Source organism: Parasteatoda tepidariorum, chromosome 6, assembly GCF_982258835.1.
Source record: "Parasteatoda tepidariorum strain Cologne lab strain chromosome 6, Ptep-v5.0, whole genome shotgun sequence".
Classification (NCBI taxonomy): domain Eukaryota; kingdom Metazoa; phylum Arthropoda; class Arachnida; order Araneae; family Theridiidae; genus Parasteatoda; species Parasteatoda tepidariorum.
Genome location: NC_141760.1, coordinates 41,122,055 through 41,143,055, shown reverse-complemented (window position 1 = coordinate 41,143,055; position 21,001 = coordinate 41,122,055). Strand labels below are relative to the sequence as shown.

At 29.3% G+C, this 21,001-nt stretch overlaps 1 protein-coding gene across 2 annotated transcripts in view; it reads left to right on the top strand.

Annotated features, from left to right (window-relative positions):
- LOC107454396 (bone morphogenetic protein receptor type-2) overlaps positions 1-21,001 on the top strand; it is a 114,106-nt gene that overhangs the window by 89,767 nt on the left and 3,338 nt on the right. Inside the window, exons 1-9 of one of the 2 annotated variants that reach the window (XM_043046526.3) lie at positions 1,642-1,669; positions 6,123-6,308; positions 7,370-7,534; positions 8,496-8,867; positions 14,366-14,548; positions 15,565-15,734; positions 17,853-18,000; positions 19,345-19,481; positions 20,225-20,348. In XM_043046526.3, coding sequence (XP_042902460.1) covers positions 1,657-1,669; positions 6,123-6,308; positions 7,370-7,534; positions 8,496-8,867; positions 14,366-14,548; positions 15,565-15,734; positions 17,853-18,000; positions 19,345-19,481; positions 20,225-20,348 — 1,498 coding nt within the window. In that variant the 5' untranslated portion in view covers positions 1,642-1,656. Of the gene's footprint in view, positions 1-1,641; positions 1,670-6,122; positions 6,309-7,369; positions 7,535-8,495; positions 8,868-14,365; positions 14,549-15,564; positions 15,735-17,852; positions 18,001-19,344; positions 19,482-20,224; positions 20,349-21,001 lie in introns of those variants that run through there. The other variant, XM_016071589.4, reaches the window with a different exon arrangement.

Below are 21,001 nucleotides of genomic sequence, written 5' to 3'. Positions count from 1 at the left end.
AACTGAAAGAACTAAATCTTTATGTATTTACTAAATATAACTAAGAGGCCATAGCCCACTCGACAAAAATTATCTTATTTCTCCAATGACTATAATTGGATAAACTAAAATATTCCTATTGTAAAATTATGAAGATCAAGAAAGTTATAAAAATTAAACAGTTAGTACCTAGCTTCAAATTGTCATTTCAACACTCCTAGTGAATTAACTCTAGTATAAATCATAAATACACAAATGGGCGACCTTGTGCTAAAATACAAACTAAGGCAAACAACGTTAAAGAGCACAAATATTTTTGTGCTCTTTAACGTTGTTTACCTTAGTTTCTAGTATAAATCGTTATGGGTTCTGCTCTGCATACACTTACAACATACTTTTAACTACAGAGCTCGGCATTGCTTAAGTATTATTTACAATTATTGGCATACTACAAATTTGTATTTTGCAAAGAAGCCTTTAAATTACTGGGCCTGTAATTATGAAAATGAGGAAGTAAAACATCGAGCTCAAAAAGTTGGGATTTCTTTGTTAATACTTATAGTGAATTATTGTATTAATCGTTTTGTGTTTGGTCCTACCGTCCTACACACACTCGCTTAACTACTGAACTCAGCATTGCAAGATAGTTTTATATCAAATTTACAATTTGTAACCTTATACAGATTTCAATTCTGCAACAAAACCTTAAAAATAACAAGTAAACATCGAGCTCAGGAAATTTGAAAATACTTTATGAATTCTTTTATCGAATTATTGTATCAATAATCATTCTCGGTTCGGTCTTACTGTCTGTCCTGCATAGACTTGCCTAACTACTAAACTCAGCATCACAAGAATTTTTTTTATTACTTCATTACAATTTGTAACATAATACAGATACGTATTTTGCAAACAAATCTATAAATTACTATAATTGTAATTCTCAGTCATATGTTGTAGGCGTTTTATCTTACGATACGGCGAGGAAGGAAGTTATATTTATTGCCCCTCACAAAATGACGAAGGAATTTTCATTCATGCAATTTCGTATTTCTAGTCATCTTGTCTTCATTCTGTATCCGCAATATTTTTTCCTTTGACTCCACTTCCCGCGCTTTTTTAGAATGAAATTTTTTATCTCGGAATTTAAATGAATGCACACTTCAGTTACTTAACTTACACACGCAGGAAGTTCGAGTGGGCTGTTGGGATTATTTTCATTCATTCATGATTTCATTGGAGACTCCGTCCATATGAGTAACCTTCATTGTAATAAGTTAAGCCTAGTTTAGATAATTAATTATGAAAACAAACAGTTGTGTCTTTTCATTTGTTTTCTAACTCTATTACCAAGTCCTATGTCATAAATATCTGTGAAATTAATTTTGGATTTTATAAGTATATATCTTGATGATTAATGTGGTTTCTGATTACTAATAATGTGGTAAATACAATAAGTCACTAAATGACTTAATTTTTAAAATTATAACAAATTGCTGCTTCTTCCTTGCTTAGTGGAGACGCTGCCAACTTCGTCATCACATTTAAAGTAACTAAAACAAAAAGAACAAAAAAAACTTAAATTTTATCTGGACTGGAAGGAACTTAGATTTAATTTATACTTCAACTAATATTTTAGACTTTTGGGCAAACAACAGAAGAAGAAAATTAACGGATATGAAGGGAGTTGGTTTGTAATTTATTTTAGTTTAATGTGTCATTCATAACTATAATAGGATAAAAATATTTTAAATTGGGATATATTTTTTAAGCCTACAATGAACACTTTTTTTTTAAATGTGTATCAGGTTTGGCAAGTTTTTGACATGCACCTCTTTTTGTCTGTTCAAACTGTCACATCAAAAACCGTGTTGAAAACCTAAATTACTCATTGCATATAATTTTGAAGGTTAAATATTAATTATTTTTTTCCATAAAAATTAAAATGCGTTAAAAATGTATCAATAATAAAACCCTTTTATGACACAATTGTGTTTCAAATTTAGAGGTAAACAAACATAGGATCTGCTGAAAGCTCTAGTTGGTAATAATAGTTGCAGTAGTTTCTCAATAGTTCTAAAGCTGCTTTAAAGATGACATTGTAATAATGAAAACAAACTTTGAATATTTTTTATAATTTTCTATGTCATCATTCCCTTATAGTCTGAAGCTAATAATTTTAAAAGTTAAATTATGAGAAATGCAAATTGTTCTGAATCCTTTGATTTCACGGTATATTTTTATAAATTTATTTATTTTGACCATCTTGTTTATAAGTTATAGTATGTCTTTAATGTGGTTATGAGGCTAAAACATGCCAGAAAAAAAAACTTGTGAATTAGTAGTAGCAACAAAATAATTTATTTCCTTTCCAGTAATATGCTAACTGAAGTGATAATTCCACAATGTAAAGATTAATTTACTTCAAAATTATTCGAGAAAAAGAGAGCTCTCAAATAAATTTTTTAAAAAAATATTGTAAATTGAAAATTCGGTTATTTTGTCCGAAATCATAAAAACCATAATTTTTATTTTAATGTGTTTGTTGTCGATTATAAACATGCCTTATTAGTTATTTATCTTTTTAAAATAACGCACGTCTTTAACATACTATAAAAAAAAACTTCTCATTCACATGTATTAAGCTCTTATGAGGCCTCTTTCCTAGCCATCTTGGATTTTGTTATAAATTTTTAATTTTGCTTTCTTGATTTTTTTAAAATTCACTTTTGATTTTAGAATGTCAATTGAATTGACAGCGCTAGCTTTTTGAAAATAGGGTAGAAAATAAAAGTTTTGCATTGTTAGTTTGGTAGACATGGCATTTGATAATTTTTAGACCTTCTAAAAAAAAATTTCTCAAACATGTATAGCAGTGTTTCTCAACGGGGGCGATAACGCCCCCCTGGGGGCGTTTGGAGTATGCTGAGGGGCGGTGGACTTGTTTTGGGCTGCAGGGGGGCGTTAGGTATGTTTTGGGCGGTAGGGGGCGATGAGCATGTTATGTTATTCAAATTTAATTTTAATACTCCTAAATAAAATTATTAAATTAAGAATCATTTAGTAAATAAAATTAATCTAAAATCAATGATAAAGAAAACAAAGATTAAATTAATATAATAAATTTAGATTATCTGATACAACATTAGTACCAACAGTAAAACGAACTTATGCAATACATATTCTCCGACCCGAATCAGCACAGCGCATAGGTAATTACTGTAAATATCTCTGTTCAAGTTTGTATTTTCTCTAATCATGGTAATATTATTGTAGAGCTACCACAACGACTGCTTATATTCAAAATGTTTTTAACTCATTGTTGTAATTTCATGATGCATGGGATAGGGGACGCTGCGCGGCCCAGTTGTTTTTAAATAAAGTAAGTAAGTAAGCACAGCGCAGCGTATGAGTCAGTAGTTTTTGCCTCTGACTCATTTCTGCCATTTGGTGAGAATTAAAGTGCATGCGCTTTTTGTAAAAATGTTCGATTTGACCCGTTTATGATGGTTTAGTTTGCTTCCTAGCAGTTTTTTACCCAGTTTCGATTCGATTTCATTGTTTATTTGGCCAGGTACGTTTGTGAATTAGTTCCTAATCGTAAACTATTTATTAATTTGAAAAAACAGTTGATTTTCTTTCATTCGTATTTTGCTGCCACCAACAATGTCGGTTAACATAAAGAAGTGTATTCAATACAGTGTCACGTACTTGAACTTTAGATTTGTTCAATCGCCCTCGAACTCTCAACTACCCATGAATTTATTTTATAACAAAGTTTAATATAATGAGACAATGGAGCCTTCTCGTTAGCAGAAGCATTTGCGAAATATTTATCCTCACAAACAAAATAAAGATTTGTCATTTTTCACGAATATCAAAGACAAGTTTCTGAAGGCACCTTTGGCCTCAGGCTTACTGACGACCTAATCACAAAAATGCGATGATGGTTTGATAAGTTCTTATAATATATTAAAATTAATTGCTAAATCTGGGAAATGTCATACCATCGGCAAAGAATTGATACTGTCGGCTGTTAAGGAACAGTTTTACACTATCCAGCCTCATCCGATTTAATCAAAAATATCCCTTGCAATAGTGGGTCGACATGGTGGGTTTTTCGCCGTTTTGAAGAGGGTTGTACCAGATATTTTAGCAGTTCACTGCGTGATTCACAGACAGTATTTAATAAGAAAAAACCTCAGCGACCGTTTGCATCAGTCATTGCAGTATGTTATATCTGCTGCGAACAAAATTCGCAGTAATGTTCTCAATGATTGATTACTCAGACCGCTGTCTTAAGAAAAACTATGAAGAATATCGCTTGCTACTACACCCTGATTCGCTGGCTTTCCAAAGGAGCCTTGTCTCAATAGGTTCTTGAATCTTTTCGACTCTGTGCTTGAGTTCCTCGAAGACAGAATGTAGCTCTGAGAGACAGATTGCTAGAATTTAAGATAGACGTTGGTAGATTTACTTGCAAAATTAAATGGTGTTAATTTGCAACTTCAATGTGACAAACTCAATTTGATCCCTACGAAATCAGTTATTTCTACATTTCAAAAAAAACTTATTTTTTGGTAGCAGAAATTTGGTTGGAATGAGTTCAACCAATTTCAAATCTTATCGTATCTTGAAAAGAATGGCGAAATTTCCTCTGATGTTCCTCCCAAGAATATAGTTAACATCTTGACTCTTTGCACATGGACTTTTCTGACCGTTATAAATATGTTTTGTTCTGTTTCCTTCAATGGGTTATTAACCCTTTTTTGAATATTGAAACAGAAGAGATTCAGGAGGAATCGGTCAAACTTTCAACTAATGAAGCTTTGAAATGGTGATAACTCACAGAATTTTGGATTCAAGGTAACATCAGTTGCCTCTACTCTGGACTGTCAAAATTCATTCTTATTTTCAAAATTATTTTCAATTTCCTTCCCTTTCTCTTACTTCGTCGAACGTGGATTCAGTGCTGTTATGGATCAAGTCACAAAAAAAGAGAAATAGACACGAAATGATGCAACGAGGGGACTTGCGTCTTCACCTCAGCAAAAATATTGAACCGAACGTTAAGAAATTGGCTATGAACCATCAAGTACAATCATTCCACTGACATAGTGACTTGATTGTTTCGTTGATACTACTTTTATTTTTGGGTGTCTTTTTAATTATCTAATTAAGAACAGGTGACTCTTTTTAAGCATAGTTTTCTTTGTTGTACAATTTCTTTTCATTACCGTATTTATTTTTATTATGACAAATAGACTGTGATTACCTGCCTTGAGAAAATTATCGAGTTAACGTGCACATTAAATTTTTTTAAAAAAAACAAGCAAATTTAACGTTTAAAAAATTGCCTAAAAATGCATCTTATAATTCAGCGCATCCCCTCCGTCCTCATGCTCTAAATAACTGGATTATCACAAAGGGGGGCGTTGATATATTTTTTGCTTATTAAGGGGGCGGCAACGTTAAAAAGGTTGAGAATCTATGATGTATAGCAACAAAATTCCGCTGATAGTGGCATTAGATAGAGAATGTTCGTTTGTCTGTTAGGTTTTTAAAATTCAATTTCAAATTATTTTTATGGTGCTTACAGTTTTTCTTAACACTAAATGTGTAAATAAAATATTAAAAAAACTCAAAACTTTAAAAAGAAATTGTCTTGTCAAAACTTTAGAAAGAAACTGTCTAAACTCTAGATACCAGACTACCTATCAAGCAAGGCTGAATTCTAATAACGCAATTTTGTTTTTAAAAAAAATCCATTTAAATTCTAGAATAACGCCAGTTATATTTCTCCCATTCTAATAATAGCCTAATGCTAATGCTATAACTAATACTATAATCTTATTCTAATAACTATCATACAACCTTATAATTTCCATGTTTCAAAAGATATTGCCTACTAAAGCAAATGTAAGGCAATTTATGTTTAAAAATTAAATAAAGACAATTAATAAAATTTTTTCCCCATTACCACATTGATTGAGTTTGGTCAAGAGGAAAATGACCTTAGAAGCAATTAGTTCTTAAACTAACATAAATACGTATTAATATTTTTTTTTTATAGTTCTAGGCATATAACTATATATATTACTTTAACTAATTAAAAATATATAATTCGTTGTATTTTATTTCAGAATCTCATGATGAAACACACCCTTTATGTCACTACCTCAAAACTCCCATGATAAAACAGATAAATGTGACAGTTGGCAGCCTTTTAGATGATAACAGTACTGTTCGTTGCGCTAAACCCACTGATTCCTGTTACATACTTTGGCAAGAAGATTCTCGGAACAAAACCATTAAAATTGTCAGTCAAGGTAACTATTTTTTAAGTATTTTTGTTGATTTTTGTTGATTACTACATCTTTGTTATAATCAAACTCACTTTTTTTATTTATCAAAAACTCTTTTTCCTATAAAAAGCTCCATTTTTATTAATTAACTTTTTAAGTTTATTTAAGTGTTGAAGTATTTCATTGATAGTTAGTAAATTTTTGAACTATATGACTTAGAAAATTAAAATTACATAGAGGTGTAAAAAATGCTAATTTTCTGCAATACCCAGGATTACAACTGCCGAACTGAAATTTAATGTGCTGAAAAGTCCATTTTCTTTATAAATTCAACCTTTTTTTCCCCCTTTCTTTTTTGAACTTCTAACTTCGCTGAAACTTATTGCAATTTAAAGTGCTTATTTGCTATGAGGATGCCATAACAGGGTTGCCACTCCACAGGGAGAACATGGAAAACCTGGAAAATACAGGGAATTTAAAAATCACATAAAATAACAGGGAAAATGCAGGGAATTTTGATTTTTTCCCTACAAACTGGAAAAAAACAGGGAAATTTTGTTTCTTATTTCGATCTTTTAAAAAATGGTGACCCCTCAAAGCGTAATCTATGGGATATTTAACCATATTATTTCAGTTTTACTAAACTATTTCATACACTATAACATTATTTAAGTATGCTCAGCTGTTTACTCAGCAATTATAACTAATAAATATACTTAGCCCAGTATAGCTCACACAAGAGCACAGTAATTGCTTTTTCCCCTTAATATATTGTGTATAATATGTACAGGGAAAACACGGGTAATTTTTTTCCCAGATTTGAGTGGCAACCTTGATTAATATTTTGTGTCAAAATTGTTTTTAATTTATATTTAAAATTATTTTCCCTTTCTCTATTGGCATGCATATTGGATATTTTATGATGCTCTGCTATGATTTTTCTTTTTCTTGTTGACAAATTATCTATGCATTTGCTTCTTGGTATTTAGCACATTCTTCTCTGTTTCATCAGAAATTTGTTAGTATAATTACTCTTGTAAGTATGTAACAACATTGAAAGCATTCTTAAATATATTTATTTACAGGTTGTTGGAATGACGGAAACCAGAAATGTCATCAAAATGAATGCATTCCTGATAGCAAGTCTAATAGAGCACAGCCTAAAACTAGATTTTGTTGTTGTGATGGTAACTTCTGCAACTCTAACTTTACAGATAATAACAATTCTTCTGATTCTCCTGCAGAACATGGTAAATTTTATTTCTTATGAAACTCATAATTCTGAAAATTTATGTGTATAAATGATAAACAGATTGGTGTTCTGGGAAATGAGGCTGCTGAGGCCTTAGCCAAGAAAGGAACTGGAATAATTTCAACTTCTGGTATGCTAACCTTTCTGGATATTTGTTCAAGAATTAGCTGTTGCAACGTCATTGTAGTCTCTTTCTGCACATGACTGGTAACCCGGAGGGACTTTGAATTTTAAGGATGGCCACGCCCTTTAGACTGCCCTATGAAGACTCTCAAGTGGGCACTTAAAGTGTCTAAGATTTTACCTAGTTAAAAAGATCTTCCCAATCTGTGGAAAATGCTATACCTAGTATTCCAAACCCGATAATCTATTCTCCTGCCTGGGACTTGAGAGGGAAGATTGGAAACAAGGACCCCTTGTTTTGGGTTTTCTGATTATATACATAGTCCTGCAGCTGGTCTAAAAACAACATGAACAGATGTATTTAAAATAAGGTCATCTAATTGCTAAGATAAGTTTTATAAACTACAACAAACGCTTTTTTTTTTGGTAATTATTACAAAATACTTGAAAATAGGTAAAATTCTAAAATAAGTAATGAAAAACTAAAAAACTTGCAAATGGAGGGATGCTATTAATTGTGTGTGTGTATATATATATATATATATATATATATATATATATATATATATATATATATATATATATATATATATATATATATATATTAATGAATCTTTACACCTTATATATATATATTGCCCTTTGTTTAATGGAATTGCCTTACAATAATTGTTAATTTTGTTCCTGAATTTTAAATAGTGACCGGAATTCAAAATAAATTTCAGACTGGCTGCATCACTGAAATTTCTTGCCTTGTTTAAATTATTTTCCAACCTTAATAAATGCTATATTATTTTGGATATTTAATATTTAATTGAAAATGTCTTATTTTTCAGATCCAACATATGTGGGACCTCTGTCTCATTCCTGGTATATCTTTATTATCATAGCAGTTGTCTTTGCCAGCTTTTTTTCCTTCATTGTTTTCTTGTGGTATCGGTTTGCTTGTACAGTTCCCAAGCGTAGCAATGAATCTTTACACCTTATGGAAGCTCCTCCACCATCTTCACCCAATTTTGACCTGGATACTCTAAAAATTCAAGAATTGTGTTCCAGAGGTAGATACGGAGCTGTGTATAGGGCATGCTTGAATGACCAAAGTGTTGCTGTAAAAAGATTTACCCATCAAAACCAACAGCACTTTTTGAGCGAACGAGCCATTTATGTTCTTCCATTCATTGAACATTCCTCAATACCAAAATTTATAGGTAAATCTCATTGTTACATTAATATGTTTTTCTTATCTAAAACACCATTAAACTCCATTAGAAATTTGTATTTAACATTATATTACAGCCTGCCCATATTTTTCAGGTCTAATAATTTTAACAGGGAATAAATTGTTTTATTTTCATGTGAAATAAATTGGGGGGGGGGTTAACTTATGTGTACTTTCATTGTTGTCTCTGCACTATTCTTAACCCACATAATTCTGTTTCTAATCGTATTTATCTAAAAAGTAGGCATAAAGAAATGGATTAGATAGTAGATAATAGAATGCTTTTAGTTATAATTTTTTTAATGAATAAAAATGTTATTGCTGTATATCCTGGTGTATAAGTAGTCTTTAATCCTCTTTATCATGGGGTCAACTTATATACCGTTAAAAAAATCTGAAAATCATTGATTGTGTACATCAATACATTGTAAGCGATGAGATAGATATGAATAAGTCTGTATTGATTTACCCCTTTCCAAAATTATTTAGAATCTGTAATTTACAATTATTTTTACAGTTTCACTCATATTTTCTTTATATATAAAGTTTTTTTTTTTTTTTAGAAAAAGTTATTTAAATTATGTTTCAAACAGAAAATTAAGAATAAGAGAAGTTAAGATAACTTATTCAGTATTTCAAAAAATATAACACAATAAAAACTTTTAAAGCATATCATAAATCTACAAAATTAAAGATTCCAGAATGCCATCTTCGTCGGATTCAATAGGGGCATCTGTGTCGACTCATGCACCCAACATGCCAGAAATTAGCATAAATTTGTAATCAGAAGTAGGAGATCGACTTATACTCCAGGATATACACTTCAATAAATTATTTATAGACTTATACTCCAGGATATACACTTCAATAAATTATTTATAGACTTATACTCCAGGATATACACTTTCAATAAATTATTTATAAACTTATACTCCAGGATATACACTAAATTATTTATAGACTTATACTCCAGGATATACACTAAATTATTTATAGACTTATACTCCAGGATATACACTAAATTATTTATAGACTTATACTCCAGGATATACACTTCAATAAATTATTTATTCAAGTTTCATTCAACTTAACTTCATGAAAACAAAATAAGTCTCTTTGGGAAACAAAAATATCTTAACAAAAAGTTGTAGATCAGATACAGATATTCTTTTAAACTTTTATCATTTGAACTTGTTGTTATATGTTTAAATGAACATTATTTAAACAGAGTTCCCACGGTCCTTGAGAGTCCTTGAAAGTCCTTGAATTTTTTTTTGCTAAATTTAGGTCCTTGAAAGTGCTTGAAAAACGTCTTAGGTCCTTGAAAAACTTGATAGGTCCTTGAATTTGTCCAATACTGCCGGCGGCCCTTTTTATAAAACACCCGCGAATCTTTCTCGTTCTTTCTGTTTTGTTCCCGAACTCTCTCACATGGTTTTTAACGCCACCGTTTCTAACCGGGCCTAGCGTCTTGGTGTCTGCCAAGCACGCGGAGCACAGCAGACAATCAATGCGTTCGGGGCGAGACTCCACTTCATCTTCTGTCACATATGCTTAGATCTTCTTTTTTCTTAACGAAACTGGAATACTCTCGAATTTCGTAACAATATGTACCTTGTAGTTTTCAATAAATTTGCCGTTTTACCATCCGCACTTGTCCTTACGTTTGCGTCATTTCAAAACTTTATTGTAAAGCGTATTCGCAAAGGCACGGCTTCGTATTTGTGTTATGTAGTTTAGACTAGTTATGCCTGGGAAGTGCTATTTTAATCCCCAACGGATGGATAATCAAGCTTATAAAGAATGGATTTTATCGATGCCCGAAAAGAAGTTCAGAGCCAAGTGCCGATTATGCATGAAGGAGATCGATATCGCGAAAATGGAAGAATCTGCTCTGAAATCACACATCAAAGAAAGGTAAAACAAAAAAGCAGTCTCATGCCCTGAGTTCTCTTTTTCCAAAGACATCAACATCTAATTCATCTGGTGTAAATACTCCTTCAACATCGTGTGCCCCATGTGAAACAGAAACTTTAGTGGCCGAGGTAACATTGTCTTCTTATCTGGTCAAAAGGAATGTGCTTGATGCTGAAATTCTCTAGAGTCTGAAGTGCATCACTAGTAATTATTCATGTAACTCCTGTGAAGGGATTAGTAAATTGTTCTCCAAAATGTTTGCTGATAGCTGTATAGCGAGACAATTTTTTTGTAGTGCCACAAAGTGAGCCTATTTGGGCTCCTTTGGATTGGCACTATACTTCAAAGGGATTCTTATAAATGAGCTGAAGAATGTTGATTGCTACACTGTACTCTTTGATGAGACGTTAAGTCAGTCTTTACAATCTAAGCAGATGGACATTATGGTAAGGAATTGATAATAAAGTTTGCACTAAGTATCTTACCTTCCAATTTATGGGTCATGGAACTGCGGAAAATATTTTGTCCTCTCTTTACAAATGCATGGATGATGGTTAAAAGCTCTCTAAAATACTTCAATTATCCATGGATGGACCCTATGTCAATTGGAAATTCTATTAGAAGCTTCAGTGTGAATTAAAAGAGAAATATTCCCACCAGCTCATATTCATTGGCAGTTGTGGATTACACATAACGAATAATGCTTTTAAACATGGTGAAAATGGGATATGTTCCTTCTAATTTTTATTTTCAGAAAGAATTGTTGCTGTATAACATTTAGAGAAGGTTGTGTAAATTATGGATGAATAATTTCAGAAACGATGTTTAATAGAGGAGAAGAGGGGGTTATGGAATAGTCACGGAATATGGAATACCTAAGATTTAACTCTGTCTTTCATGCAGCCATCACATGGAAATACACAGGATTAAAGGATTTCAACATTAACACCTCATTACCATTAGTTATAGATTGTGCTGAAAATGATTTTGTGAATTAATATGTAAAACCAGTAGGGTTGTTTTTAAAAAAATCAGGGATAAGATTTTTCCGCTTTTTTCACTTTTATCTCTTGAATTTCAGTTTTTTTTAATCAAAAATTCAGATTTTTCTAAAAATTTCCCTTTTTTTATAAGTATTCCGCTTTTTCAGAAAATTCACCGATTTTCAAAGAGAAACAGAAAATTCAAACTGAATAGCTAGCAATCCTTTCTCATTTTTACTTATTATAGCTATTTTCTCCCCTTTTACTACAGCAGCTGATAAGATTTTCCGAATTTTTTACCCGCCCTCCCGATAGATCCGATTTTTGTAGTACAAGCGACGCTGCTTCTGACAAGCCTTTTAGAGGTTCCAAGCCTGGAATCTGCTAATATCTCCATTCTTATTCACACGATTTTAATATCAAACATAGCTTTTCATATTTGCGTGTTACGATTCTTATTCACGCGATTTGAATATTGTATGTTGCGATTCTTATTTACGAGATTTAAAAATCCGATATTGTGATTCATATTTACGCCTTTTTAAAAACCTATATAGCGATTCGTATTCACGCAAGTTTAAAATTAATGTCTTGATTTGCTCATGCGGTTTATAATATCAAACATTGATTTTCGTATTTATACATGATTTTAAAATAAGGCATTGGGATTCGCATTCACGCATTCTGAAAATTATGCATCATAACTCTTATTTATGCAATCTAAAAATTACGCATCATGATTCGTATTTACGCAATCTAAAAAGTATGAATCGTGATTTGTATTTACGCGTTTTAAAAATTCTATATCCCAGTTTGTATTTCCTCATTTTCGAAATCGTATATCTAGTTTCATATTCATGTGATTTCAAAATCCATAATTGTTATTCATATTCACGCTATTTTAAAATCAACTATCGCAATTCTTGTAAGAAGTAAATTATTTTTTTAAATTAGTTACTATAAAGGTGACTGTTTTTCTAACGACGATTATTAGTGTATGTAAGTGTTACAACATCAGAGAAACTGGAAGGGAATATATTCAAAACTTACATTCTGTGCTTGCAAAGAAGAAAAAATAGGATTTGTCACAAGATGTTTGAAGATGGACTAACGACTAAATATAGCAAACATAAAAGATATAGCAAACAAAAGCAATCCCTTAAAAAGGGATTTAATTTAATATTTTTTTTTTTGGAAAAAGAGTTAATTAACTCATCATCAAAATTTTATTTATAATTACTATTATTTATGCTATAGAAGGCAAAATTCTTATCAAATAAAAAACAATTATCTAAATAGTTACTGATTGTCATGTAATTTTTCAAACTAAAATAGCAATTTTTATATGTAAAGGAGTTACTATATATTTCTACTTCACTGTTATTGATGTGTTTCAAAGGGCTCTAGTTAGATTAGACTATAATATTAACATAATGATTCGGTCCATTGTTAAAGTTTTTTTTTCCAATATAATTTAAAAAGTAATATTACTGATATATTTGCTATAAATCACATAACAGTATTTATTAAAAGAAATGAAATATTAATGTATATTCTCAGTAGTTTTAATTTGCTAAACCAGGTAGTTTTTCAAGTAATAATAGTCTCTTATGTGAACTGAGGAAAATTATAATTTCCAGCTTTATTTTTTCAATTGGTAATTTTTATTTTCACTAAATGTTAAGTAGCAATGTAATCATTTATATAATAATAGATTAGTACAAAATTGTATGTCAACACATTATTTATTACCTTAAACTGTCTGGAATTTATTATCAAAGGGTTTCGCTTGCGTAAAATTTTTGATCGTGGAAATTCACCTTTTTTGCCTTTTGGCTAATCTCATCCCTGAAAAATATAAATTTTAGTCCATAATACATATACTCTCTTCTCTCTATATAGGCAAAGCATTTAGGTATTATATTTGAAATTAATTATTGCCACAACAAGCATTGTTGCTTCTAGTGAAATAGAAGAGAATAATTTTTGAAATTGGTCTTAGATTAAGGTCCTTGAAAATTTTGTTGAGGTCCTTGAAAAGTCCTGGAAAGTCCTTGAATTTCAATCTCATCATAGAGTGGGAACCCTGTTAAAATTTACTTATCTTATGTGGACTATTCTTATAATTTATTTTTGAATTTTTGTTTGTTAATTAACTTATATTAAACTATTTGTTTCTTAAAAGTTAAAAAATAAATTCATTCATGCTTCTTAATTGAAATGGAAGGAAGATCTACATGTTTTAACCCTCACTTGAAGAACGTAAACCGCTGCCTAGAAATAAAAAAGGCACAGTTGCCAACAAGAGCTATTTCTAACGCATCAATCACTGGGTGCTATTTTGACTTGGAACATCATGTTTGACAACTTAAAACAATGTTGCCCTTTCTTTCATTTAAATTTTGAAGCAAAGGAAGTTAATTCATTTTCTACTATATGTTTTCACTTGCCCTTTCTTTCATTTAAATTTTGAAGCAAAGGAAGTTAATTCATTTTCTACTATATGTTTTCACTTCATAGGATAATTAATTTCTTAATAGTTTGTTGGTTAATTTTTAAAATTAAAATAATATTTTTCTTATTTAAGGTTCCAAAGAGCAGAAGGATGAAGATGGTAGGACAGAATTCTTACTTGTGGTATCATTTTCTCCTCATGGTTGTTTAAAAGATTATTTAAAAGAAAATACAATAGATTGGAATCATTTGCGCAGAATGATAGAATCTGTAGCCTGTGGATTAGCTCACTTACATTCTGAGATAAAGAAAGGAGGTACTTGTGATAATATTGCTCTTTTTGTTCTCAAATATGTACTTTGTATCATATTAGCTTGGTTTAACCCTTTAAAGACTCTTTTTCCAATTATTTTTTAAACAAAATGTTAGGCTTCAAGTAAATCACTTAAATACTATAATTAATACTAAAACAAATAAGTCACTTAACAAATAAACAATGCATTCATATATTTAATCCTGTCCAAAATAGGATTGCAAAGAACCTTCAAACAGATTTAATATATGAATTAGGCTGTTAAGGTGAACATCAATTTTAACTTTTTCCTAAGTTATTTTCATTACATTGCACAAAAAATTTTTCTTTGTCATTTTAGAAATTTTTTCTAAGAAAACTCTAATAGCAAAGCGTACTTTACACATCGATGTGGCAAAAACACAGATAATTTACAATATTTTTAATAGCATTTTTTTCTAAACAATAGTTTTCTTGCCAACAAACAGCATTTAACTTAATAACCTAAAAGTTTTTTTATTGCATAAGTGCAAATTGTTAAATTAGATAAAAATTAAGGAGTTTGATTCTTTTGTTTTTGTCTGTACTTTTAGTCATTAATATATTAAATTTAAATCATATTAATTACTAAATGTGCATTTAGTAATTAATATCATTACAAATAATTACCATAATTTTCAAAACTGTAAGTTGTACATAATTAATTTTATTTCCCGTTTGAAAATTAGTTCAAAACATTTAGAATAATCCAAATGGATAAGGTATACTTTTTGCCAACGGTTCCCAATTTGTTTTGGCTGTGGAACCCTAAATAATTGAGCTTCTTTTAGCAGAACCAAATACTCATTTTCAAAAATAGGACTTGTTTTTTTTTTAAATTTCAATTTCTGTATTGCTCTTATATTAGCTAATTGTTTTTATGTGTGCAATATTTTTTAAGAGTGACTCATGGCATTATGTAGACTAAATGTTACTTTGTTACAAACATGCATATTTAAAATTGCTATTTGTGTTTCTGATGTTTTATGAATACTTTTCAGATAAACGCAAACCTTGCATTGTGCATCGTGATCTCACATCGAGAAATATTTTGGTGAAGTCAGATGGTACTTGTATGTTGTGCGATTTTGGATTTGCCATTCAAATCACTGGTTCAACTTACATTCATAATGGAGTAGAAGTAAAAGCTGAAGAGACCTCCTTAGCTGACGTAATCATTTATATAATTCATATAAACTTTTTTTTTTTAATATAATAAAAAAAATCTATTTGTTTTTAATCTGAAGAGAGGATTTCACCTTGAACTTTTCCAAAAATCACAATTTACATTTTAGGAGCGTTTAAATCCGTTTTTGTTAATATTGTGCTCTGCCTCCCCCATGTCAGTCAAAAAAAATAAAAAAGCAAGTATGAACCATTTTTCATGCTTAAGTAGAAAAAAAATCAAATCCATCATGTTTGTACTTTTGATGTAATGTAGTAATGGAATTTTATGAATTTTAAGATTAAATTTAAATAAAATAAGTAAGCAAAATGTTAATTTTTAAATAATTTAACAAAATTGTAAAACTTTTAGGAGAAATTTTTTCCAATTATTTTTTTTTCCCAAATTTGAATTTAATTTCCTATTTTTTCTATGTTTTTTTTTTCTTTCTTGCATTTAGAAAAATTTCACATATGGGAATTAAGAACCTTACCTTATGCATTACTCATTCCTTTCACCTTATAAATCAAAATAAACAGAATATTGCCCCCTTGGCTTCAGTGATTTTATAATATTTGAACGACCCCTTTCTGAAGGCTTATAGTCTTATGGTGACTGATACAGAAATGTGTTAAAAGCAGCCTATACAAATTTTTAAAAATATTTTTCATTTAGTTTTAACTAACTAATCTAATTAATTATTTTTATTTTATGTGAATGTAATTAATTTCTTTGCAATTTTAAGCCAGAAAGTCCTTTTTAAGTTCCTTTTTTTTAAAATGTTTTTATATTAATTTACTTTTGAATTTTCTATAACTCAGATAATTTATGCATAAAATATGCTTTTTTTATTATATTTCAGAGCTTTCTGGTCAATAATATTTTTTATGCTTGCTTGAAAACCAACACTTAATGTCTTAAAATTGTAAATTATTAGACAGTTTAATGTAAAAAATGCATCTAACTAATTCAATTGTTTGTATGTTTTGATGTCTGAAAAAAAGCTTTTGGCTGTGTTCTGATTAATGTCCAGTCCCATAATGTTCTACAAAGCTTAGTACATACGACTTAAATATAAATTACACTAGGGAACATATTTTTTGTTGCATATATACAAATATTTGGTCTTACCGATTTAGAATATGAGGATTTCAAATCTGAAATCAGTGAATCCTTAAGTTAAGACATTTTTAATCTATTTTTTGTTGAAACGTACAAGCCTACAAATGTTATACAGTGCAGAACCCGTTATCCGGAAATCAGAAAACCGGAAAACAAAAAAAAACGAAACGAAATTCAATACATTTTCCCGACATTTTAAAAAAAAAAAATTTTTTTTCCTCATAAGATTTCAGGATTTTTCGTTCTTTTTTTAAAGATGTTTACCTTACCATCATTTTGGAATATTACTTCATCGTTTTTTCTTCTTTTTAAGATTATTTCCAAATATTTATTTATTTATTATTTTTTTTTTTTTAGTTGAGTTTAACTATAAAAAAACGGCTTTTTGTAGCGATTCAGAAAACCGGAAAAATCAGTTATCCGGAATAGCGATGGTCCCGATCGTTCCCGGATAATCGGTTCCCTATTGTATATACAACAGGATCATGTAAATGTAGTGAGAAACTTCTAGGGCAGTTAGGACTTGTCATTAAAATTAAAATTGTATGGTAACACACAGAAATGTCATATGCAGCTAGGGGTGCTTCCCTATTATGAACTATTTCTTTGTGTGCTTCTGAGCAGGTCATAATAAGAAAAGTCCCTCTAGCTGTGTATGATGACATTTCTGGACTTGGGTTTTATGTAATTTTAATCTTTTGGGTCAACATTTGTGTGGCACTTGATTTTTAAAGTGGCTCAATTTGATAACGTTTTAAACTTGTACATTTGGCATATAACATTTTTAAACTTGTACATTTTAACAAAAATTTAAAGAAAAAAAACTAGCCTGGAAGGAAAATTGATTACAGATTTGAAATCAGCAATTTAAAAATATCCAAAATTTGATTAAAAAGTCTGATTCCATAGAAAACAAGAACCAAAAAAAAAAAATTTTATCACAGTGTTATCTTTAATTGGAATCGTTAATGAAATATGATAATTTTGCCTTTTTATTAATAGGTGGGAACTTTGAGGTACATGGCTCCTGAAATATTAGAAGGAGCAGTGAATTTGAGAGATTGTGAGTCCTCATTGAAGCAGACTGATGTTTATGCGTTGGGACTTGTTATGTGGGAAATCGCTACTAGGTGTAGTGATCTTTATCAAGGTATATATTTCATTTGCAGTTTTAATTTTAATATTTTGTTTTGTTATTGTTTTAGAGAATACCTCTTGCTATCAGAGTGGTACTAGGTTTTATTGTATTTTAAAGTAGTGTTATTGGATCTTTAATTATTGCATTAAAAAAGTGTTCTGGGAGATTCAAAAGTTGTTTATATTCACTATCTCTAAATTCTGCTTCAAATTGAAATAATAAGTTCTAATTTCTAAATAAAATTAACTCTCTTGTCTCTAGATTATTTCCCCTAAAAATATTTTTTGTATGACAGTGGCTCCCCAACCTTTTTAGTTATGTGGACCACCAATTTTGTTTTAAAAAAAAATTTTTTTAATTGTTGATACCCACTAACTACTATATCAATTTGCGAAGCGTTTTTAAAAAGTGCTTATTTTTTATTTACGTTTTTTTAAAAGCCCTTAAAGGAGTGTTTTTTTTTTTTTTTTAAATTTAGATTTTGTAAAAAATTGCTTAATTTTCTATCTTTTAAAAAGGGATTTTTTCTTTGCTGTATTGATTATCATTCTAAATTACAAAAAATGCATGATTTTCACAATTTTCTCTGCAATATTTATCGGAAACTAGTTATTTTATCATTTGAATTTTATTGATTTTATGTTTATAAATTAAGAACTTTAAACAATAGGAAAAAAAATTATTACTACTGCACAGATCCTAATTACGAATTTTTTTTTTTTTTGTGGAAAGTTGATAAAAATATTTTTAAGTGCTTAAAAAGTACTTAGAACGGTGCTTATTTTCTTTTGAAAAATCTGCTTACTGACCCTGTATATAAATATACAACATTCTTGGCTTAGACACTCAAACAGTGTCCACAGCTCAGTACTGGATGCTCGCGGCCCATGGGTCAGGAACTACTTTTGTTGGAAATAACTTCTGTCTGTTTTGATCTTTATCAAATGTTAAAATATTTTGTATTTTATTTCGAATATTTCATTTAATTATTGTTTTAGTTTAAGAGTATGCATTATTTGCATTTTATTGCTCTAGTTTATAATAGAAAGTTTATTGCGATATTAAAAGATATTTCTGAAGCTGAAGAGTTTTTCATGTTCACTATCTCTAAATTTTGTATTCCAGTGAATATTTATTGTAGGAAATTAATATATATTGACTTATTCGTTCAATATCAAGATATGTAAGATAGATTATCAAGATCCGTTAAGACATTTTATTTTTTATTTCTTATTTAATTATATGAAAATGAAAACTTTGTTTCCTATTTCTTGAAATAGATTTATAGATGGAAAAATATGTTTACAGATTATGAGCTAAAGTTGTTTCTAAATTTTAATTTGTACATTTATTTAGGGGTAGAAGTTCCACAATATAAACTGCCATATGAAGCAGAAGTTGGTAATGAACCTACCATGGAGCAAATGCAAACCTTAGTTGTCAAGCATAAATCTCGACCTCTTTTCCCTGACATATGGAAAACAACCAATCCTGTAAGAAAAACTTTTTTTTATTGGACCTATTAAAGCAATTAAATCTTTCTTTACAAATTTGAATACTATTTAAATGGTAATAGCAATAATCAGCACATTTTCAAATATCAAGTTACTCTTATTTTAATCAATTTATAGTGATAAAAGTAAAAAACATTTATTATTATCTTTAAATATAAATGGTAAAATAAAGACTTTTTTAGCATTTGAATTTTTCTTTGTACTAACACATAACATTCAAAATTAATTTATAGTGATAATATTTTGATGAACAAGTTGGTTACCCTTGCAAAGTTTTAAAATTTACGCTTGTAATATTTCTGAAATAAAAATTCTACTTAACTTTGAAGCCAAGTTTATCATATTTGTTTTAGAAAATTGCCTGAATTAAAGAATTATGCTTAAAATAAAGCAACCTTATATCCAATCAACATTCTTTTTCCCTTGCATGGTAAATTATTTACAATTTTACACCGTCTATAAATTTTTAACGTTCTACTTCGAAATTAGCAATTTTTTTTCCTTGTAATTTTCTAGCATTATATCCTAACTTTAAATTCTTGATGTATGTAATGTTAAATTTACGTTTGATTGTTGAATGTCACTTTAAATGCATTGTGATTTTATACTACGCATCTCTAATTTTGTCTTAAGTAGTGTCCTAAATAAACTCAAAACAATATTTTTTTTTTTTTTATGAATAATGCTAATATTGTAAAGTTTGATTATTCTTAATTTTATAGGCAATACGATCATTAAAAGAAACAATTGAGGACTGCTGGGATCAGGATGCTGAAGCAAGATTGACTGCTTTATGTGTTCAAGAACGAATCTCAGAACTTCTTGTGCTTTGGGAATGGCATAAAGGTACAGATAAAGTTTACTTAATTAAAAATATGAATAGATTGATTATTTGAAATAAAATAATATTAATATAACTGTTTGCAAAATATTTCAAGCGAAGAGTAGTACTACTTTTTTTTTGCACTTGAATAAAAAGTATTCTGAAATATAAAATTAACACCACTAACAAATTTGAAAGTGTGTGGAAATTGAAAATTAAAAAAAATCCACTGTCAAAAATAATAAAATCTAAAAATTATGAGTATTTCCTATATGCTTGGAGTTTGAAACATTCATCATCTACATATGTAACGTTTTATGAATTTAAAGACCTTTAAATTTATAATTTTTTTAAACATAAGAAAAAATGTCATTTATTTTTTTAACTTTATTTAAAAAAAAAAGAAATTGTAAGTAAGAAACTAAAAGTGTTATGAACGAGCATAAGCATGAAAATTATACATGACTTCTTTTTTTTTTTTTTTGCAATTGTGTTTTAAGTAAAATGTTTACTGCTGAAAAATAATTCATTCCTATGAATAAAATTCAAACCATATGCAGATGTGCATAAGGTTTCACAAAGCAGGTATTGTTAATATTTTTGATTAATGACTATTGATGCTGTTATTATATTTTTAACATTACATTTTAATAATATTAATGGTTCTTAAAAAAAC